The sequence below is a fragment of the Rhineura floridana genome, chromosome 5 (assembly GCF_030035675.1).
Source record: "Rhineura floridana isolate rRhiFlo1 chromosome 5, rRhiFlo1.hap2, whole genome shotgun sequence".
Classification (NCBI taxonomy): domain Eukaryota; kingdom Metazoa; phylum Chordata; class Lepidosauria; order Squamata; family Rhineuridae; genus Rhineura; species Rhineura floridana.
The window spans coordinates 169,009,851-169,033,825 of NC_084484.1; the positions used below are offsets into that span (position 1 = coordinate 169,009,851).

At 39.1% G+C, this 23,975-nt stretch overlaps 1 protein-coding gene across 4 annotated transcripts in view; it reads right to left on the reverse strand.

Moving 5' to 3' along the window:
- Positions 1 to 23,975, reverse strand: part of HEPHL1 (hephaestin like 1) — a 75,072-nt gene that overhangs the window by 17,804 nt on the left and 33,293 nt on the right. For all 4 annotated transcript variants that reach the window (XM_061628819.1, XM_061628822.1, XM_061628821.1 and 1 more), the window contains 7 exons: positions 22,292 to 22,504; positions 20,587 to 20,794; positions 17,201 to 17,340; positions 13,721 to 13,852; positions 4,839 to 4,945; positions 3,597 to 3,819; positions 3,009 to 3,148 (listed from right to left, as the gene is read on the reverse strand). In XM_061628819.1, coding sequence (XP_061484803.1) covers positions 3,009 to 3,148; positions 3,597 to 3,819; positions 4,839 to 4,945; positions 13,721 to 13,852; positions 17,201 to 17,340; positions 20,587 to 20,794; positions 22,292 to 22,504 — 1,163 coding nt within the window. The remainder of the gene's footprint in view (positions 1 to 3,008; positions 3,149 to 3,596; positions 3,820 to 4,838; positions 4,946 to 13,720; positions 13,853 to 17,200; positions 17,341 to 20,586; positions 20,795 to 22,291; positions 22,505 to 23,975) is intronic.

A 23,975-nucleotide genomic window follows, 5' to 3' on the forward strand; every position in this document is an offset into this window, starting at 1 on the left:
CCTTTGGAAGGAATTAATGTATTGATGGACAAATTAAAAGAATTTGGACCGTTAGCAGGATTTAAGATTAACAATCAAAAAACAAAGATGTTGGTGAAAAATTTAACTTTAAGGGAACAGAAAGTGTTAATGGACAAGACAGATTTTACAATAGAGAAAAAGTTGAAATATTTAGGTATCATTATGACAAATAAAAATTCAAAGTTGTTTCATAATAATTATGAAAAATTATGGACAGAGATTAAGAAAGACTTGCTAAAATGGGATAAACTACAACTGTCATTAATGGGTAGAATATCTGTGATAAAAATGAATGTATTACCGAGAATGATGTTTTTGTTTCAAACAATACCTGTAATATCCTCTGATTTACCTTTTAAACAATGGCAAAAAGATATCTCTAAATTTGTATGGCAAGGAAAAAAACCAAGAGTTAAATTTAAACTACTACAAGATGCCAAAGAAAGAGGAGGACTGGGATTACCAAATCTGAGACTTTATTTTGCTGCCTGCTGTCTAGTCTGGATAAAGGAATGGATCTTATTGAGGAATAAAAGACTATTGGATTTGGAGGGTCATAATTTGAAGTGGGGATGGCATGGATATCTATGGTATGACAAAGTAAAAGTAAATGTAGACTTTAACAATCATTTTATAAGACGTCCTCTGTTGAAAATATGGAATAGATATAAACCAAGGTTTTATTCGAAAATACCATTATGTGTCTCAAGCCAAGAAGCGTTTTATAGAAGAGAAATGGCTGGAAAAGAGAAATGGTTAACTTATCAAGAACTATTAGAAAATGTACATGGAGAATATATAATGAAAGAGAGAGAACAACTGACAAAGGAAGGATATAGTTTTCAATGGTTCGCCTATTTACAGTTGTTAGAAAGATATAAAATGGACAAGAAAATGTATGGGTTTGAAATAAGTAAATCTGATTTTGAAATAGGATTGTGTACAAATGATGAAAATATAATTGCGAAAATGTATAAACTCTTATTGAAAATGGATATGGAGGAAGAACAAGTAAAAGAGTGTATGGTAAAGTGGGCAAAAAATTTTGGTCATAACATACAAATGGATCAATGGGAAAATATGTGGAAAAAAGGTTTGAAATTTACACTATGTTATAATCTTAAAGAAAATTTTTATAAAATGATGTACCGTTGGTACATGACTCCAGAAAAGTTGTCAAAAATGTATAGTAATGTTTCTAATGTTTGTTGGAAATGTAAACAACAAGAAGGATCATTTTATCATATGTGGTGGTTGTGTAAAAAGGCAAAATCATTTTGGGCACAGATAGGTAGGAAGATGCAAAAAATTCTAAAGATAAATATTCAGTCAAAACCAGAATTTTTTTTATTGGGTTTTATGGATAAACAAATAGAAAAGAAATATGGAAGAATAATATTGTATATGATTACGGCAGCAAGATTATTATATGCACAAAAGTGGAAAATGGAATCAACACCAACAATGGAAGAATGGCTATTGAAATTAATGGACTTAGTAGAAATGGATAAATTGACATGTTTACTTAGAGAAAAATCGACAGATACATTTCTTAAGGAATGGAAGCCTCTCTTAGACTTTTTGTTGAAAGATCAAAATAAAATGATGATACTGGGATTTGACGATTAATTAAGACAGCTTATGGAGAAAAGGGATTCTGTATGTATACATTAAGGGACAGGTTTGATGTATATTATATACTTATAGCTGATCTGCGACAAATCGGAAGTCAACTATTTTATTTTTATTTTTTGTTGTTGTATTGTTATGTCTTTTTGACTTTGTTTTGTTTGTTTTTGGAAAAATTTGAATAAAAATTATTAAAAAAAAAAAGAATTGAAACCTCTCTTTGACTTTTTGTGGAAAGAATAAAGTAATGTTTATGAGATTTGATGATTAATTAAGATAACTACTGGAGGAAAGTGATTTTATAATATAATTTAAGAGACAGGATTGTTATACATTGTAGACCTATAACTGATTTGATCTGCGACAAATGGGAAGTCAACATTTTATTTTTTTGTTTAATCATTTTTGTTTTGTTTTGTTTTTTGTCTTTGAATGTTTTATGATTTTGTTTTGTATGTTTTATGAAAATTTGAATAAAAATTATTGTAAAATAAAAAATAAAACAGCTATTCTTAGCATGGTGCCCTCCAGATGTTGTAGTACAAATGCCACCATCCTAGACCATTGACTATGCTGGCTGAGGCTGATGGGAGGTGTCCATCAACATCTGGAAGGCATCTAAATACATGGACCACCAATCCAAATATAGCCACACAGATAACAATTCCTGCAGCAGCCTAAAGTAATTGAACTATGGATTCTCATCTACATTGAAGATACACATTCACATTCATTTTGTTTGTGTAACATCTAATTCAGCAGAGGGATTTACTTGTGAAAGCATCCTCTACCTGCTTATCTCACTTGAGACCGTAATGGGATATATTCCAAGGAGGGATGGAAAGATAGTTTTCTCAGTTTCTCATTTTTCCAATCTTAAATTTAGTTTTCCACATTTCTGCAGCAATTTGCATTTTTTTTTTAAAAAAACTTCATGAAACTTCTTCAGCATTTTAGTGCAAATTTATCCTAATAAACTCATTTTCATATGGAGTTTTAACTAATGCGCACATTTTGCAAGCAATTTCTCCTAACATAATGCAATTTTGTTAGTTATTTTCGCTAGTATATTCATTTTTATGCACACTTTCCCCTAATACATGCAATTGTAAAATTTGGATAAATATGCAGTTTGAAGGATGACTGTGTTTTGATTGTTATATTGTTTCATAAAGTGCAAATTTGAGAGATTCACCTTTAATGCGAACTGAATCACATTTCTCTCCATCCCTAATTGCAGGTGTATTGTGCTTAAGGAAAAGTAGCTAATTTTAGCAGTGTGACCCAAATGTTTTACATTATTTTACTAACATAAGTTATTCACCTTAATGCAAAAGTACCCTTTTGTTTATACCAACCTTGAACAGAAAGCTCTCTCCATGGAAATGGACAGTATGAATGTCAATTTCATTTCCCATTCCAATCAGGTACCAGTTTGTGTTTTCCCCTTCATTCATTGTGAGCCCATGGAGATTGTTATAGATCTTTCCATTGATTGCTGAAAGAATTAAGGCAGAGATTTGCAGGATTTGCAAGAAGCAAGCAGGTGTAGTAATGTGCTCCACTGCAGATTAAAGGAATATGTTATTCAAAATATTTGCTCTTGCTAGAATGATTGGCTTGGATCCCGTTTCCTCTGATCTCCTCTATCTGTGTTGCATCCCCCTGCTTTGCCACATGAAAACCTTGTCACACATAGTAAACATGGATGAGGGCTAGGCCAGAACCTCTGTACACTAGTTTGCTAAGTGCAGGGAATCTTTTTAACATCTGCCTCCCTCCCCCAGCAATCTGAAGTGGTACATTCTGAACAGAGCTGTAACACATCCGATTGTCTAGATTTCTTCTTGCTTTGTGAATGTTGCACTGTGGGCCGTTCAGAGGCAAACCTGAATGTTTCACAAAATATCATTTTTTAAAGACTAATTCCACAGTAAACATCATACCATGCATGTAGTTCCCTTTCACAAAGTCACTGGTGTGACTGAACTCCTTAGGATTCTTATGTAGATACTTCTCAATGTTTTCATTCAAATACCAGGACTCATTTTCATCAAAGACCAGGAACAGAACAGCAAATTCACGATCAATGTCTGTCCTTAAACCCTTCTCATTTAATACTCCTTTTCTACAAATTATAAGAGGTCCAATCAAACCACTGTACATATCCTACAATTAAAGAGAAACGTATAAAGAGCATTTTATATATTTATATCTCTAGATATATGCATTTTTAAAAAATGAAAAGCTCCTATAGCAACTTTGGTTGTGAAGATGCCATACATGTAATACACACTGCTCCCCGCAAAGAATCCTGGGAACAGAGCTACAATTCCCAGTTCCCAGGATTCTGTGGGGGAAGTCATGCACTTTAAATGTATGGTGTGTACAAAGCATCTGATAACAAAGAGCCATGCTATAAAACAAAATGTAGCAATGCATTAGAAGGCAATTTACTATATTAGTTCAATAGATCAACAGTACTATGTACTAGGATTGATTTGTAGCAATTTGTGCCACTCACAACACTATCTAAAAATGTCTGTCTCCAAAGTTAATTACAACACTATATAAGGAGAATGTCTGGCTGGGGAGAGGGGGAGGAGGGGAGCTTAGACTTTGCTCATTGACAGCTCTAGCTTCCAATCCAGAGTTAGAATCTCACCCAACAGTCTCCAGTCACAGTGCTTGGGAGAAGAGATGGTGAAGTCTTAAAATGCAGCAAGCTCACACTGCTTCACTCTTTTGCAAGTTCTATCTTGTAGAAAGAGTTTGGGAGTCTTAAAGTGCACTCTTGATTGTTCCTTGGCAAGTGGGACTTCCTATCAACACTAAGCAGCTGATTGGTGCTGACAGCGAGCTCTGCTAGGATTATCTGCACTAATCGGGAACTCTATAGGGCAGCCAATTCCTGTCAAAAGTGGGCTTTGCTATCAGTGCCAATCAGCTGATTGACACTGATAGCAAGTCCCACTGGGACTGGCAGCACTAGGGAATTCTTGATTTGGAGCACGCAACTGCAGCCAATGCTGCTGAAAGTGGAGTGTGCAAGCCCTACTTCTGGTAGGGGTCTTTCTTTGCAGCCTAACTTGAGTTCAACCTGCTATGCGAATAAAGGTTTTCCAGGGGTGCTAACAGGAAAGACGTTTAGATATAAACAGACACCTTCACTTTGATATCCCATTTACCTTTACAAAATGCGCTGTTGAGTAATAAACCCAAGTGATACAGTTAGGATCTGAAGCTCCAGGGCCTGACCTTTCTGGGACATTCCATCGGTAAGTGCTTATTTCTCCTGTTATGTATACATATATGTTTATGGAAAGAGAAATACATTTGAAACAAATTTTTGTCAAAATCCAAAATTGATGAAACTTGATAATTTGGTATGAAATCTAATCTTAAAAACAGTGACATGCTTATTACTCCCATGCTTACAAACCTAGTAAAATCCTTAAAATTCTTAATACACATACCCACTGCAGAATTAGGTTTCTAGTCAAAATTAGGTTTCTTTATAAAATGCACTGTTGAGTAGTAAACACAAGTGATACCTTTATTTAAAACATTTATATCCCACCTTTCTATGACACATTTGTTGTTATGTGCCTTCAAGTCGACTACGACTTACGGCGACCCTATGAATCAGTGACCTCCAAGACCATCTGTCATGAACCACCCTGTTCAGATCTTGTAAGTTCAGGTCTGTGGCTTCCTTTATGGAATCAATCCATCTCTTGTTTGGCCTTCCTCTTTTTCTACTCCCTTCTGTTTTTCCCAACATTATTGTCTTAAAATTTTCTAGTGAATCATGTCTTCTCATTATGTGTCCGAAGTATGATAACCTCAGTTTCATCATTTTACCGTCTAATGATAGTTTTGGTTTAATTTGTTCTAACTCCCAATAATTTGTCTTTTTCACAGTCCATGGTATGCACAAAGCTCTCCTCCAACACCACATTTCAAATGAGTTGATTTTTCTCTTATCAGCTTTTTTTACTGTCCAACTTTCACGTACATACGTAGAGATCAGGAATACTATGGTCTGAATTATCCTGACATTAGTGTTCAGTGATACATCTTTGCATTTGAGGACCTTTTCGAGTTCTCTCACAGCTGCCGTCCCCAGTCCTAGCCTCCTTCTGATTTCTTGACTATTGTCTCCATTTTGGTTAAGGACTGTGCCGACGTATAATCCTTGACAAGTTCAATGTCCTCATTGTCAACTTTAAAATTACAGAAAGTTAAGGTGGCTTACAAGGAATGGCTTAAAATCACAATAAAACTAAACACAACAAAACTAATTAGGAGGAAAAAACAAAACCCTTCCACCAATTTATATATGTCCACAACTCAGAAAATTTATTTATTTATTTGTTAGGACTTCCGGGAAGGGTGACTTCGCTTGTGCCTGCTTTTGAGACGGGCTCCCGCCTCAAAAGAAGCTTATTCAGATATAAATCAGTCAGAACATTTTTTTTTTGACTGATGAAATTTCTCCCGGGCAGGGAGAAACGTAGAGATCAACCTCAAAAGCCTGTTTTTGATGGGAGGACTGGATTTCATTAATTTATGAGAAAAGGTCCAGCCAGCAATGCCGGACGGACTTCCGAACAAGCTCTATCTGATTAATGCAATACGTTTATCTTTTCTTCAAAGAGAAAACAGACTAACAGGCAAGCACCCTTCTTTCTATTATTTTTTTTACTTGGTTTAAATTGTTGCAGCAAAAAGAGATTTGTCAAATGAATCAGCTTTAAAGAACTTCTGGGTGAGCTATAACTCTTCTCTGTTATTCACGAAATTAACAGCTTATCTCTGTTTCTATTGCAAAAAGCTGTCCTGGAAGTGCATTCTAAAGATATAAACAGAAGAGGGATTTCTATTCCGAGGAACATTATATTGTCTGGGACTATTCTCTTTTTGGTCTATTTTATTTTGACGAATCTGCTTCTTCACGACGCCACTAACTGTTTTGATGCTGGGAACTAAATTTGTTTTGTATTCTTGAACATAGAGAGATAAGGCAGGCTGCTCTGTTTGTACTGTGATGTCATCAAGCCAGGAATATTAACCCAATTGTTGCTGAAATAAGAAGTGGTTCTTCTTTATTTTTGTTTTGTTTTGTTTTCGTGGTTTTAAAAATGGCAATCAAGAAAGTGGCTGAGAATCTGGAAGTAATTATGTTTCAGAAAATAATGGATGAGATTGAGATAACGAAACAAACCCTGCGACAGGGCAGTAAGGAGCTGAAAATTGAACTGAGCAAAATGACGCAGGAGCTTAAAGAAATAGGGGATCCTGTGAGAGAGGAGAATGAGATCAGAGATGAGAAAAGAAAAAATAAAGGGAAGATACAAGCCCTGGAGATTGGAACAAATGTGGAATTGGAAAAAGATCTGGAGTTTATGGATATTAGAAATAAAATCTACTGTTTGGAATTTAACGTTATCTCTGAAGAAATTAATGAAGATATTAGAGATAAAGTTATCAATGGCTTGGATAATCTTCTGGACTGGAATGACGTGATGGAGCTTGATATAGAGAAAATCTATGGAATTAACTGCAGCCATGTGACAATGGAAAAATTCTCAAGAGATGAGCCAGTGCATTTTGTAAAAAAGAAGAACAGAGATATGACTTTACAACAATATTTCAGCAACTTATTCAGAATTGATGGCAAGAAAATATTTGGGATAGAGGAAATTCCCATCAGACTCTTATTATATGACTATGGCTATGACAGCAAGATTATTATGGAGTACTGATAATGGAAGATTGGACACTGAAATTACTGGACTTAACAGGACTATTGAAGATGGAAGATGGAATTAATATGGATAATGGAATAATGGCTATTGAAATTATTGGACCTAACAGATTTTGATGAGATGGATTAATCGATATGTTTATTTGGACTATGGTTATGACAATAAGATTATTATTATTATTAACGAGATGGATTAATCGACATGTTTATTTGGAGGAAAATTGATAGATATATTTCTTAAAGAATTGAAACCTCTCTTTGACTTTTTGTGGAAAGGATAAAGTAATGTTTATGAGATTTGATGATTAATTAAGATAACTACTGGAGGAAAGTGATTTTATAATATAATTTAAGAGACAGGATTGTTATATATTGTAGACCTATAACTGATTTGATCTGCGACAAATGGGAAGTCAACATTTTATTTTTTTGTTTAATCATTTTTGTTTTGTTTTGTTTTTTGTCTTTGAATGTTTTATGATTTTGTTTTGTATGTTTTATGAAAATTTGAATAAAAATTATTGTAAAAAAAAAAAGAAAATTTATTTATTTATTTGTTAAATTTATATTCCACTTTTCCTCCAAGGAGGGCAAGGTGGTGAACATGGTTCTTCCCCATTTTATCCTCACAATAACTCACAATAATAAGTAAGGTTAGGCTGAGAGGCGGCAACTGGGCCGAAGTCATCCAGTGACCTTCATGAGTGGGGATTTGAACCCTGATCTCCCAAGTCCCAGTCTGACAATTTAACCACTACACTATGCAGGTAAGGCCAGAAGCAATAACAAGAATATTCAAATTGTTTTTTCCCCATACTCTTCAATTCTACCTCTATATAAGATTTTAATCCCATATTTTTAGCATTTGATGGGACAGTTTCATAACAAGAACTCTGCAAATGTAGGGTTCTCAAAGCCTGCAACAGAAAAATAAAAAGGGGGAAAGGAGGCTTCTCTCCAAACCTATGAGGTATTTTTGATCAACAGAAGTTGCACTGTAACATTCACAAGAGGTAGACCCATGGAAGGAAAGGAGAAAGACTGTAGTAAAATAGGCAATTTCTCACTGGCCCTTAGAGTGTTTAGCAAGTGGAAAGGTCTAACAGGCTAATTAGTCATTGACTGAGAAGGGCTGGGTTCACACTTTCACTTCCCAACACGGCCAAGATAACACACAAGGACACATTGAGGCTGCTATCCTATATACACTTACCCAGGAGTAAGGCATATTGAACTCTATGGAACGTACTACCTCTGATTTCCATGTGATTTCACTGTTAACTTGGTAAGGATCCAGAGCCTATGCCTCCCCCGGGGAAGGCGGCCTTCCAATTTGACAATCTTTCCTGGAATACGTACATAAGCTTTTACTCTGATAGTTAGAGTGACATGGAAATTTCCTTAACTGCATGCCATTAACACAGTCTTGTATTTAAGTACTCTAACAGGTAGCCACAGGCAAGGCAAGTGAGTGGACTGGAAGAAGACAGGGTTGTCTCCTAACCTGCTAATTGAATCTGAGACCTTCTGCATGCAAAGCAGATACTCTGCTACTGAGCTATGACCCTTCCTTGCAAGTGGCTGTTTCCCCAGCTAAAAAAGTGCATCTATCAAGTGTGTGGCAAGCTCCAGTTAATACAGGCAAGTTGGTACCTTGCATTGGCTCACAGACTGCAAAGTTATGCTGGTTTTATTCTAAACCCAGTATGTCAGCATACAAAAACATACATTTATGCTTCTATTCCATCTATATATGTAAGGACTCCTTTAGGATTCTTTCACCCAGCCACCAGAATTTTTTTTCTGGACTGCAACTGAAGGAATGTTGTTGGCTCTATAGTTAATATTGTGGTATGATAAAAGGTAATTCTGAGCATCAAGGCACAGCGCTCTATACAATATTTGAATTAAAAAAAACATTTTTCTATGGTAGATTACAGTTTGCATAGATAAAAAAATAAAAAAGATGCAACGGTTTTAAATAATGTATAGTTGCAATCATGTGTTTGAATTTAAACCAAGACTAGGGATGTTGATCAAAAGGGGAACACACTGACTGACCAAGATAAAATAAAAGAAAGATGAAAGCAATACACTGAAGAACTCTATAAAAGAGATGCAAGGATGACATTAATTCATGGAGGAACCGTATGATGAAAAACCAGAAATTTTAGAATGTGAAGAGAAAGCTGCTTTAAAAATACTTGGAAGAAACAAATCACCAGGAACAGATGACATACCAATAGAGTTGCTACAGGTTGCTGAGACTGAATCTATCCACATTTTGACAAAAAATTGTCAACAAATATGGAAAACTAATTAATGGCCCACAGACTGGAAGCATTCAATATACAACCCAATTCCAAATAAAGGGGATCCCAGGGAATGCAGTAATTATTGAACTATTGCCTTAATATCCCATGCAAGTAAAGTAAATGCTCAAGATTCTACAACAAAGGCTCTTACCATATTTGGAGCAAAAAATGCCAGATGCCCAAGCTGGATTTAGAAAGGGAAGAGGTACCATATTGCAAACATATGTTGGATAATGGAACAGACCAAGGAATTTCAGAAGAAAATCACCCTATGCTTCATAGATTACATCAGTGGTTCCCAACCTTTATGAGCACGGGACCCCCTTTATAAGCTGAAATTTTTTTGTGACCCCCTCCCCCCAGGGAGGCAGGTTGGCTGCCAGGAAGGAAGGGGGGAAGCAGCCTTTCTTTGTAGGCTTGCTTCTTTTTGCTTCACAAAAAGCCCTCTCCTCTCATTCTAAGTAAGGCCGTTGCCAGTAGCGGAAGTGCAAGGAGACAGGAATCAGTGATAGTAATCCCCTCTACTTCCTGGTAGCTCCACCCTCAGCCTCCTTTGGCATCTGCCATGTATTTTATAGGCAGATGCCTGCCCTTAGTGTGCCTGAAAGACGCTCTGGTGCTTCAGCAAAAGGCCTCCCCTCTCATTTGGAGCAAGGGGGAGGTGTCATCTGCAGCAGCAGTGGAAAGCAGACAGTGTAGAAGGAGTGAAGACTTTTTAAAAAATAATAAATAATTCATTTCTTTACTGTTCATGGCTCCCTCTGAATTACTCAGCGGCCCCCCTGGGGGTCCCGGCCCCCAGGTTGGGAACCACTGGATTACAGCAAAGCCTTTGATTGTGTAGATCACAAAAAACTAGGGAATGCTTTAAAAGAAATGGGGGTGCCACAGCATCTGATTGTCCTGATGCGCAACTTATACTCTGGACGAGAGGCTACTGTAAGGACAGAATATGGAGAAACCGATTGGTTCCTATTTGGAAAGAGTGTGAGACAGGGGTGTATTTTATCACTCTATCTGTTTAATCTATATGCAGAACATATCATACGGAAAGCAGGATTGGACCAAGATATAAAGATGTGAAAACTGGAGGGAGAAATATCAATAATTTAAGATATGCAGATGATACCATACTACTAGCAGAAACCAGTAATGATTTGAAATGAGTGCTGATGAAAATTAAAAAGGAAAGCACAAAAGCAGGACTACAGCTGAACGTCAAGAAGACTAAAGTAATGACAACAGAAGATTTATATAACTTTAAAGTGGTCAATGAGGACATTGAATTTGTCAAGGATTATACCTTGGCACAGTTATTAACCAAAATGAAACCAATAGTCAAGAAATCAGAAGAAGGCTAGAACTGGGGAGGGCAGCTATGAGAGCACTCGAAAAGGTCCTCAAATGCAAAGATGTATCACTGAACACTAAAGTCAGGATCATTCAGACCATGGTATTCCCTATCTCTATGTATGAATGTGAAAGCTGGACAGTGAAAAAAGTGGATATGAGAAAAATCAACTCATTTGAAATGTGGTGTTGGAGGAGAGCTTTGCGGATACCACGAACCATGAAAAAGACAAATAATTGGGTGTTAGAACAAATTAAACTAGAACTATCTCTAGAAGCTAAAATGATGAAACTGAGGTTATCGCACTTTGGATACATAATGAGAAGACATGATTCCCTAGAAAAGACCATAATGCTGGGAAAAACAGAAGGGAGTAGGAAGAAAGGAAGGCCAAACAAGAGATGGATTGATTCCATAAAGAAAGTCACAGACCTGAACTTACAAGGTCTGAACAGGGTGGTTTATAACAGATGCTATTGGAGGTCACTGATTCATAGGGTCACCATAAGTCGAAATCTACTTTAAGGCACATGACAACAACTAATTATACAACCAACTTAATTCAATATTTTAAAAGGGTGGCTGCATTTATAAGTTACTTTACATCATTACATCTTCATATTTCCTTATTCTATAATTCTAGATTAGTGCATATTTTTAACCAAACCAAAGTAATTTAAAACAAAATTGAAATCAGGTATGTGAGGGGGAACCTTTGGCCCTTCACATGTGGCTGAACTAAATCTCCCATCATCTCTGTTCATTGGCCATACTTGCTGGGGCTGATGGGAGTTATTATTATTTCTTAATTTTATATCCCACCCTTTCTGCCCAGGGTGGCAAACAAAACACTAAAAACAACTAAAACATATTAAAAACAGACTTTAAAATATGTTAAAACAAATCATCTTTAAAAATATATTAAAACAAAACATCTTTAAAAACATCTTTTTTAAAAAGCTTTAAAAACATATTGAAAATCAATTCCAATAAAGATGCAGACTGGGATAAGGTCTCTACTTAAAAGGCTTGTTGAAAAAGGAAGGTCTTCACTAGGTGCTGAAAAGATAACAGAGATGGCTCCTGTCTAATATTGAAGGGGAGGGAACATTCTGAAGGGTAGGTGCCATTACATTAAAGGTCCACTTCCTATGTTGTGTAGAACAGACCTCCTGAAAGATGGTATCTGCAGGAGGCCCTCACCTGCAGAGCGTAGTGATCGATTAGGTATATAAGAGATTAAATGGTCTTTCAGGTATCCTGGTCCCAAGCTGTATAGGGCTTTGTATACCAAAACCAGAACCTTGAATTTAGCCTAGTAGCTAATGGGCAGCCAGTGCAATTCTTTCAGCGGGGGGGGGTGACATGTTGGCAATACCCTGCCCTAGTGAGCAGTCACACCGCCACAGTTTGTACCAGCCGCAGCTTCCGGACCAATCTCAAGAGTAGCCCCACATAGAGCACATTACAGTAATCCAGCCTGGAGGTGACTAGTGCATGGACAACAGTGGTCAGTCTATCCTGGTCCAGAAATGGCTGCAGCTGTCTCACCAGCCAAAGCTGATAAAAGGCACTCCTAGCCACTGAGGTCTAGCAACAAAGATGGATCCAGGAGCACCCCGAGACTACAAATCTGCTCTTTCAGAGGATGTATGATCCCATCCAAAGCAGGCAACTGACCAATTATCTGAACTCGGGAACCACCAACCCACAGCGCCTCTGTATTATTATGATTCAGACTCAGTTTATTGATCCTCATCCAGCCCACCACCAAGTCCAGGCACCAGCCCAGGACTTGCATGGCCTCTCTTGATTCAGATGTTACAGAGACATAGAGCTGGGTATCATCAGTGTACTGCTGACACCTCACCCCAAATCTTCTGATGACCACTCCCAAGGGTTTCATATAGATGTTAAACAGCATGGGGGACAAGATGGTACCCTGTGGCACCTTATAGCACAACTGCCAGGGGGCCAAAATACAATCAGCCAATGCTATTATCTGCAAACTACCCTGGAGATAGCGTAAAACAGTGCCTCCAATGCCCATCTCACCGAGTCAGCCCAGAAGGATACCATGGTCAATGGTATCAAAAGCCACTGAGAGATCAAGTAAGAATAACAGGGTCACACTCCCTGTCCTTCTGATAAAGGTCATCCATTAGGGTGACCAAGCCCAATTCAGTCCCATAACCAGGCCTGAACCCAGACTGGAATGGATCAAGATAATCTGTTTCATCCAAGGGTACTTGCAACTGCTGCACCACAACCCTCTCGATCACCTTCCCTAAAAGGGGGTATTTGCGACCAGGCAGTAATTGTCACAAACCATTGGGTTCAGGGTGGGCTTTTTCAGGACCGGTCGGATCACTGCCTTTTTCAGGGTGGCTGGAACCACTCCCTCCCGCAATGACACATTGTCCACATCCTGGATCCACTCGGTCAAACCCCTTTGGCAAGCTTTAATAAGCTAAGAAGGACAAGGGTTGAGACGATACGTTGCTGGCTGCATCATCTCAAGCACCTTGTCCACGCTATCAGGCTGCATCAACAGTATCTGGAGGGCAAAAGGTTCTCCACACCTGATCTAAAGGCCTGGAAACATGCAGGGTAATTTCCCCCCACCCCCATTACCTGGCATAGTAATGTGTACTTTACTTCCAGCTTCTTCTTCGACACCATGTGCTGATACTGAATATGGCCTGCTAGCTTTGTTCTTAAATACAATTAATATTGAGTTGCCAACCTCTGCATGGATTAAGGGCCCTAAATTTAAAAAAAACAAAAACAAAAAGCCAACAAGTCATGGAGAGGCATGCAATGTTAATGTGTATGAAATGAAAAAACAAGCAAGCAAGTACTATCATCTCCCATGTTGAGTGTTTACCATTTGATGGAAATTTATGCTTTTGGTGGTTATAGGACGATTTTGAGCTTTGAGTCTGTTTTATTCTATAGTACTGATTTTATGGTTTTATTATTGATACTGATGTTGATATTTTACTGTTGTCTTAATTGTGTTCTGTGATTTGTAATGATACGATTTTTAAAATGTAAATCACTTTGAGGTCACTTGTGATGACAAGTGATATATAAACACATTAAGGGAGCAATCCTAATATAAGATCCACTGGGATGAGCGAGTTAGCATCTGGCAGATCTTTGGCTCAGCCAGGGCTATGCCTGCATAAATCCCCAATCCCGGCTCAGCCAGAAATACACTGATGTAAATCTCTCATCCCAACTTATTTGGGGCACAGTAAGTCCCAAACAGGGGTGTGGTGGGGAGTGGGACTGGGCAGCGGGGGGCTTATGCTGGATCCTAACTCTGTTCAGCTCAGCCACGTGAAACTTACACCAGCAAAAATGGTGGTGTAAGTCAAACTCTATTTTAAAACTTCCTTTCCCTTCTGCCAGTGTTGAGTCAGTTCAGCCAGCAGTAGCTTCGCTCCTAAATGTTCTGGTGTATTTTACGCCATCTTAATTTAAGCTGGTGTAAATTACACTGATTTCCCATAGTTAGGACTGAGTGTGTTTAGGATTCCAACCTAAATTTGCATAAAACAGAGGTAGCCCCTCCCATTCTGTGGATTACAACTCCCATCAGCCCCAGCCAGCATGGTCAATGGTCAGAGATGATGGGAGTTATAATCCAAACATCTGGAGGATTCCATGTTGGCTACCCCTGGAAACATCTGCATAAAACCAGTAGTTCTCAAGGGAAAGTAACATGATTTCTTGGATCAGACTATTTGGTAGTCAGTTCAATGGAACTTACTCCTGAGAAAATCTGCAGAATTGCAACCTACTTGTAAGAGCCTGGTGTGATGTCTTGCCTTTGGGGAGGAGTAAGACAATTCTTTGCTGAGTTGATTTCTCCAAGAGCAGAAGTGTTAAGCACTCTTTCAGTCTCCATCCCATCCCATCCCCTGCAAACGTCCTCTTCTTGCTCCTTTATAGCAGAGAAGGAGTGAAAGGAAGTCTCCTCATATCAGGGGTGAGGATCCTATAGACCTTGGCCTAATTTCATGTGGTTGGCTGGGGCTGGGGAAGGAGATGGCAGAGAGAGGGAGAAGAAAGGGAGTGGCAGAAAGAGAAAAACAGGGTGCCCCTCCCACATTTGGCTCTGGCTTGCCAACCGGTGGCTCTAACCCTGTCCACTGCTGTTAAGCGGCCTCTGACAAATTACCTCGAAGAGAATGTTGTCCTTGATGGAAAAAGCCCCCCTCCCAATATGTTAGAAATATGTGTGAGCAGACTGATTTCCAAGGCTGCTGTAGGGCAGCTCTTGTTTGACATGTTCCCATTCTCTTGGTTGAGTGTGGCACAGGAAAAAGCAGGCATCTTTTACTGGGGCAGAAAGGCAGCTCTGTGGATGGCATAGCTTACTCTGGTTCTTCTCTGGGGACAAGCACAGTTCAAAGCACTTTCCCTGTATATACTGCAGTGCCTGGATTTATTTTTGTGTTTGGTTCTCACCATTAGAGCAACTTAGATATTCTTGTATTTAGCATCAACAAGTTACTTATTTTTAAAAAATATTCATTTGCATATACTGTTTGTGCAAGTTTCGTGTTGATATTAGTAATATCTCTCCCCCAAAATAAATAAGTTAGGAGCTTAATATGTAAACTTCTAGAACATGCATCCTCTGAGCCAGTAAAGGGAGGTATTCGGAGAGTTAAGGCTCATTATACCATCCTAAGAAGAGATTGTTGCAGCCATGTGTTTTGACAGCCACACAAGCAACTCGCCCAAAAGTTTCAACTTTGTAAATGACATTTGGTTTTCAATGAAAAATTTGTTAAGAAGGTTGCACATAGTCTCTCTCAAAATGTGCCAGCAGCCTTTAAAGCAGGAATGGGGAACCTGTAGGCCTCCAGAATTCATTGGTCTCCCAACTCCCCTCAGCACCAGCCAGCATAGCCTATGGTTAGGGGTGATGTGAGTTGTAGTCCAGCAACATCTGAAGGGGCACAGGTTCCCCATCCCTGCTTTATCTATCAATCACATTTTATTGAGTAAGTCTTCAGACCACATCACATATTTAACAACAAATGGTGAATACATGAATCTTAAAATGTATGACTAAAATCTAAAATTAAAATATTACATTTTAATAAAAAAACTTTTCTGAACCCATTAAGCCCCCACTTCCCTGCTATAAAGGAAAGCTGTACAAAATGTGTCCTTTACTTTTAATTCCTTGCTGAAGTGAAGTCACTTGAATTAGTTTTAATTAAATATTTTAAATAAATAATTTATCTCTAAAAAATAGCATGTACACTTTTAACTCAACCCAATAATCTGACTGTTCAGGGAGACTCTAATGATGCTGCTCCCTCTCCTGATGAGAAGCTTGATTTGCATCTCTTTGCCTGTGGTACAAAACTTTCTCAGAGTGGATGCATCCAGATGGCAGCTTGGAAAAGGGACAGCTTTCGTCACATGCTGATCTCTTGCCTTTCCCCACAAGTTGAACCAAGTACCAATATATTTTAAAAGAGTACTTAACATGCTTATAGTGCTTTCAAGAGTTCAAAGAGCTTTACATGCATTATAATCCTTTCAACAGCCCCCAAAACAGTGGATTGTAACCAACTAAGTTACTAAGGTCCATACATTTCAATGGGTCTACGCTATGATTTACACTGGATGCAACCCAATAATTGCATAACAAACTGTAATTTGTTAAGGGTACTGAGATTTGTGAGGAGATTCCTCACAGAGCTACAATTCCCAGTGCCCCTTAACAAAGGACAGTTCCCAGGATTCATTGGGGGAAGCCATGTGCTTCAAGTGTATGGTGTGGATGTGACACATGGTTCCTGTAACATAAGGAAATGGCTACTTGTGCTGGCTACTTGTAAAAAACAACAACCCAAACCACACAAGGCCAGACAATGTGAATAACATCCCATCAGCTTGGCGCAGAGCTATTATACAATACAGTAGCAGCTTGAAATAAAGAATGTATTTCTTTGGAGTACAATAACCCCAAGATGATCATACCTGTATTCCCCCTTCTCTTCACATTAAGATAATCATTTTGAAAGATCTACTGGCAAGGAAGAGGCTTTCCACTGATTTTCACGGCTCATCTGAGTTTCTTACCTAGAATTTGCAGGTGGTGCTCCTTTGCAGTTCTCGTTTTGTACTCTGTGAAATCTCCACTTTTGAATTCTCTATAAACCACTTTCTTGTACTTTGAACCTATGCGATCTTCACCTTGGCTCACAAATACATGTCCGCAACTTGAAAAGCATTTTACAAAGTAAGAAAACAAGTTTTAAAAGCCCAAAAATATTTACAGTTCTTATACAGAATAATAACAAGAGGTGATGATTAAAAGATGGTGAGGCACGGATGTGCAAACTGTGCTTTGAATATCTTGATAGGTAAATTTGTTAGCATTGTTGATCCCCTAATATGAGATAACAACAAAACAAATAGTGGCCTCAGTTCAGCTGAAGTGATGCATAGTACAATCCTCTGTGTGTTTACTGTGTTTGGCAGGGTTTACTCCCAGATAAGAGTACTTTGGATTACAACTCTGTTCAAAACTACTTGGAATTAAGCCACATTGAATAGCGGAGCATACTTCTGAGAATACATAAGCTCAGGCTGCAAGTCTCTTTGAAAGAAATGGGACATGTTAGGGATTATCCACATGGGAGTATTACTTTGCGCTAAAGACGCTGTTTTTACCTCCATTTTCTATTTGCACCATCCACAGTAAGGACTCAATGCCAGCTGCAAACATGGTGTTTTCTATTCACACTGAGGAGAAGGATCAATCATGCCGTTTCCTAATGACCACGACCTCTAATTTAACATTTCCACTCCCTCTGGTTACCTGGCAACCGAGCATGCTCCGTTTGTTCTATCAGTAAGTTTCATTTAAAAAACAACCTGGAAGTGCAATTATTTGTATTTTCCCTGTAGCTGAATACAATATAGCTATAAGTACAATATAGCTGAAATACAAATCTTTGTTTGAGCAGTGTTATGCTTTTGCGCACAAGTTAGGAGAAAAGAAAAATAAGGCACCATTTGCAGCAACATAAAAAAGGCTAGCAGAACGGGGGAGAGCAGTTGTTTGTCAGCCGACAAGAAATGAAATGAATCAAGGGAGGAGGAGGGAGTGGGCGTGGAGAAGGGAACGATTGACACACTCACCTAAAAGCATTGGAGCAAAGCATCTGCAAGCACTAGAGATATGAAGACGTTTTTTCTTTCCCTTTCCATATTATCAGAGGATTGGGTCAGTACGGATTTACAGGGGGAAAACTGCATGATAGTTTTTGTTTGCCAGTAACGTCATGTGAACCAGGGGATGTGAGTAGCACCAAAGACATACTAAATCCCTGTGTAGATGAGTCCTGAGTCACACAGCTAACTGATTCCATTTACTTTGCAAGCAACAGGTCCCATGTTCAGTCTCCAGCATCCCGAGGTAGGGCTGGGAATGTCTCCTGTCTGAATCTCTGGAGGGCTGCTGCCAGTGAGTGTGAACACCACTAAGCTAAATGGACCAATGAGAAGTAGGCACCACTGAGTTAATGGGACTTACTCCCGGTAAGCGAATTTATGATTGCAGTCTTAGTTGTGACTTGGGATCCTTGAGGGATTTCTTTGAATACCATAAGAATAAGAGAGGAGCCCTGCTGGATCAGGCCTAAAGGCCCATATAGTCCAGCATCCTTTTCTCACAGAGGCCAACAAGAATCCCATAGAAAGCCCAGGACCTGAATGCAACAACACTTTCCTAATATGTGATTCATAGCAACTTCTATACAGAGGCATACTGTCTGCAAATTGAACTGACCAGAGCCACACTTCTGAGACTAATGTGCAAAGAAGAACATAATTATTCTTCCAATTTCACACCTCTGAATTTTGTCATACAGTTCTCACCTCAAAAATGTGTCAACATGCATTACAAATGCACTTTTAAGATAAAATAAATTTAGAAATACACACTTTAAGATAAAATATCATAGAATAATAAGAGTTGGAAGGTACCTATAAGGCTATTGAGTCCAAATATGTTTATAAATACTATTTTGTGATAAAAGATTTATTTAAATGCTATTTTGGTTGCAGATTAATGTGAAAACAGGATAGAAAGGACTTACGAATTAACCCATGTAAAACTCCTAATTTTGTGACTACCTGGACTGGGACCCTTACTTTTTACTGTTGTTGAGGATGATTTCATTTATCACCATAACTTTCAAATATCAAAGATTCCCCAAGAGCACTCACAAGTTCTGCTGTCAGGTCTCAGCTAGGGGAGTTTTTGTCAGAAGAACAGGAGGCTCCGGTCTTGGACCCAGCCCTGGCTCAGATTCCATCCGAGGGCGAGAGGCCTGGATCCTGTGATGAGGTCCAGGATGAGCCATCTACACCCAGGGCACGTTTGGCCTCTGACATCGAGGGGAACAGCCCCCGAGCCCAAGGGAGAGGCATCTCCTCCGATGCCAGATGGAGACCCAGCCCATTCAGAGGACTGCCTGACTACAAACCCAGATGTCTTGGGAGTAAAGGGCTCCTCAGGAGTAGAGGTCTGGCTGCAGGTGATCAGTGGGAGTCAGCTGAGGTTTGGGGTGTGGTTCAGCAGCTCCAGCATAACCCCCCAGTGCTATGTTAGAAGGGCAGCTAGAACAATGTATGTATGCTAGCCAGCGAAACAGAGGAGGTATGACAGACACCTGCATATTTTGAGATATCACCAGTGTCCTTCCTAGTTAGGGTTGCCAGGTTCATGGCCTGATCCTGATCCTGATCCTGTATCTGTAGGAGAAGAGAAAGTCAGCCAAGTGCAGGTTTTCTTGCAACAGTGTAATGGGAAAATCCACAAAGTAGAATTTTTCCTTCCCCCTGCACAACTTTTAAAGATACAGAAGACCACTTGGTTGCCAGGCCCAGCCTCCAAGAGGTCTTCCGTATCTTTAAAAGTTGTGCAGGGGGAAGGGAGAATTCCACCTTGTGGTTTTTCTCATTACAGTATTGCAAGAACAGTATTGACTGACTTTCTCTTCTCCTAAAGATACAGGATCAGTCTCAGGCCAGGAACCTGGCAACCCTATTCCTAGTGCTTAATTTCTAGAGAGAAGCATCGAGGCCCAAATCTCCCAGGAAGCCATGACCTTTCAGCTGGGAAACCATTCACAGTACTAGGGATTGACAAATCTCCCAATTTTGCTTCTCCCATTTTTTTTTCATTCTTAAATTCAGTTTTCTACATTTCCACAGCAATTTGTAATTTTTTAAAGAAATCTTCCTGAAAAATTTGTCAGCATTTTGGTGTGAATTTATCCTAATAAACACATTTTGCTGTAGTTTTGGGAAGAAGGGTAGGATATAAATTGAATCAATAATATACACATTTCCCCCGATACAATGCAATATAATTAATATATTCCAATACAATTAATTCATTCATTAAAAAGCAAACAAAATTGAATTTCTTGTCTCCCCCATCCCTTAGTCATTACCTTTTGTTCATGGCTTCCCCCTTCTTCTCTGCTCGGCTCTTGTCAGGAGCATAGTCCCACTCCATTTCTTCAGCAGCAATGTAATATGTTCTCATTGTCCCATAGCGTGTCCCATTATGAGACATCTTGCCACAGGGCTTAACTTTGTACAGCTGCTTCATCCCACCAGTAAAGTGATCAAATGTTCTGCAAACAACATGGAAAGTCCCTGGAAGGAAATTACGGCATTTATTGTACAATAGTAGGTGCTCAAGAAATGGTTGTTATTGTTATGATTGCACCTTACATTGCAAGGCACCATACAAAAATTATTAAAACAGGCCTGCCTGCAGGCTGATAATCTAAATTCAAGAGTCAAGGTATATTAGGGTGGGAAATAAAAGGGAAGGGGATTCAGCTGGGAAAAGCAAGAGTGAGTTGAAGAATCTTAAAGAAGTGCTTGAATGTAATAACAGAGGAAGAGTGTCAGGGGGAAGGACACTGCAATGGTGGGGAGCTACAAAAGAAAAGGGAAGGATGTGAGAAAAAGAGATGGTTTTCTTATGTTCAAGAAGAAGATTGCTACCAACAGAGTGAAGGATCCAAGGAGGAACATATATTATTGGTTTTTTTATTTACAATTTAAATGTTTACTCCTGTTGTAAACTACGCTGGGAATATGACCAAACGGTAATATAAAAAGACTTTACATCCATACTATAGAGAAGGAACATGCTACAGTGTATTCTATAGCACTCTGTCCCAACTAGGTGCCCTCTAGATGTTTTGGGTGATGATAGTGATGGATGGAGCTGTTTGGGAGTTGTTGTCCAAAGCATCTGGAGGGTACCAGGTTAAGAACATAAGAAGAGCCTGCTGGATCAGGCCAATGGGCCATCTAGTCCAGCACCCTGTTCTCACAGTGGCCAATCAGATATGCCTTTAGGAAGCCCACAAGCAGGACCTGAGCGCAACAGCACTCTCCCTTCCTGCGGTTTCCAGCCACAATATTCAGAAGCATACTGCCTCCTGCCATGGAGATAGGGCATAGTTAACATGGCTAATTGATAGCCTTATTCTCCATGAATTTGTCTAATGCTCTTTTGAAGCTATCCAAGTTGGTGGCCATCACTGCCTCCTGTGGGAGTGAATTCTGTAGTTTAACTATGCACTGTTTTTTAAAAGATGCCTGCAAGATACATCTAGGTGTAGCTATCTGTATCTGCCCTATCTGGCAGAAAATAGGCATATCCAAATCAATTAATCCTTGCTGCAGTGGTCATGTGGAATGTTGTTTTTGGCTGTGGACTAGAGTGTTGACAGTTATTTAAAGTTTGTTTCCAAGGGCCAAAGAATGCCAACCGTGTTTCTCTTCTGTGGATCTTGATGGACGGAGAGGCACATGTGCAGAAAGGGCTCCCTTAGGACACAGTACAGACAATAGTATTATTGTACTGCTGATTAAAGGATAGCAGTGTCTTACATTTATTTTGGTTTATTACTGTATTCCCTGGGTCAATCCATAAAAATAATCAATTGATTAACTGATACTTCAAAGTGGAGGTTCAACAAATGGACAATGTATGGACACTAGATCAACATTTACAGTGTTTAAAAAAGATTTATAACCAAGCAAAAATCCTGATTTAATTTATAAGTGAGCACACGGAAACAGCTTTGAGGCCAGGTGGGGAAATGATGCTAGAGTTCTGTTCCCAAAACCTACCTACTCGGTCTGGCTGCATTAGCACTGTTTTTGATGTGTGAGGGAACAAGGCAAGGGTATCCCTCGTTGTGCCACCCAAGTGGATGGTGTTCCCTTGGAAATGAACACCATGCATGTCTGCAGAGGTGCCTAGTCCAATCATATGCCACGAAACATTGTCATCCTTGCACATGGTGAGTCCAGGCAAGTTCCCAAACACGTAGCCATTGACAGCTGAAAGGGCAAAGGAAAAATACACATATTCTGCATTTGCAGATTACAACTGAATTTGTTCATAACCACCCTCTTGTTACCCTTGCTTCTCACCCACTATCAGATTTTAGGGCTCAGCTATATATTAGACACAAGCAATACAGTCCTCTTCTGTGCTTTAAAGCAGTATCAGGACGGGTCATTTGAAGAGGGGAAGTTGCTTCCTCCACCTGTTGCTTTCAACCTTCGCCCCTTTTCCACCTGAACTGCAGGGCAAATTTCAGAGAACTGGCTGGGTGCTGTTTCCTGTATTGTTTTGGAAAGTGTGAATTAAGTAGGCCTTAAAATGCAAACTGAACTGAATCTCTCCTCATCCCTAGGCACAAATAGAGATAGAGTTTTGCATTCTCTCAATTTCCCATTTTTCCAGTTTTCAGTTCAGCTCTCCACATCTGTTTGCAATTTATTTATTTTTTTAAAGTCTTCATGAAAAGTCACTAGCATGATAGTGCATGTTACTTGGCTGGAAAACTGCACTGCAAATTTTGGAGAAATGTGAATTTCAAAGGACTGGCTGGGTACCGTTTCTTGAATTATTTTGGAAAGTGTGAATTAGGTAGGCCTGTAAATGCAACCTGAATTGAATCTCTTCCCATTCTTAGGCACAAACATATGTCTGCAAAGAGGACAGCAGCTTTGGGGGAGAGTTTTCAGGGAGGAAAGCAAGGGACAAGGGATGGGTTAAGCACAAACCCACTCACTGCTTCTTCATCCTGCTGCTCCATCCTGCTGCTGCTTTGCAATGAAGTGTGCTTTCTTACATCTGATTGTCTATAAAGTGACGTTTTGGGGGAGAGAGAGCTGTCTCCCTCTCTCTTGCTTATTCAGAAAAGTGTCATATACACTGATGGTACATTTATTTATTTTATCCTAACAAATATGGCTAATGTTTGTTGGGACACAGGTGCACCCAATTCTTTCAATCTAGATTGCAGCTCTGTCAATCATAAGAAGTTTCCTGCTGGATCAGCCTATCAAGTCCAGCAACCTGTTTTCCAAAGTCACCAGTACCATATGGCTATGGGAAGCCCATAAGGAAGGCATGAGCATGATAGCATTTTCCTGCTTGTGTTTCTCAGCAACTGGTATTCACAGAATAATGTGTCTGATAGCTGAGGTAATATATAGCCATCATGACTAGTAGCCATTGACGGCTTTATCCCCCATGAATTTGTCTAATCCCCTTTCAAAGCCATCCAAGTTGGTGGCCATCAAGAATTCCATAGTTTGACTGTGTGAAGAATTGTGTCTTTTTCTCTGTCTTGAATCTCTCACTGTTCAGCTTCATTGGATAACTCCAAGTTTTACTATTATGAGAGGAGAAAAACATATCTTGATCAACTTTCTCCACACCATGCATAATTTTATCATATCCCTCTCTTACTTACCTTGCTTTTTAAAAAAATCTAGAAGAGTCTTAAAAGTTGCAGCC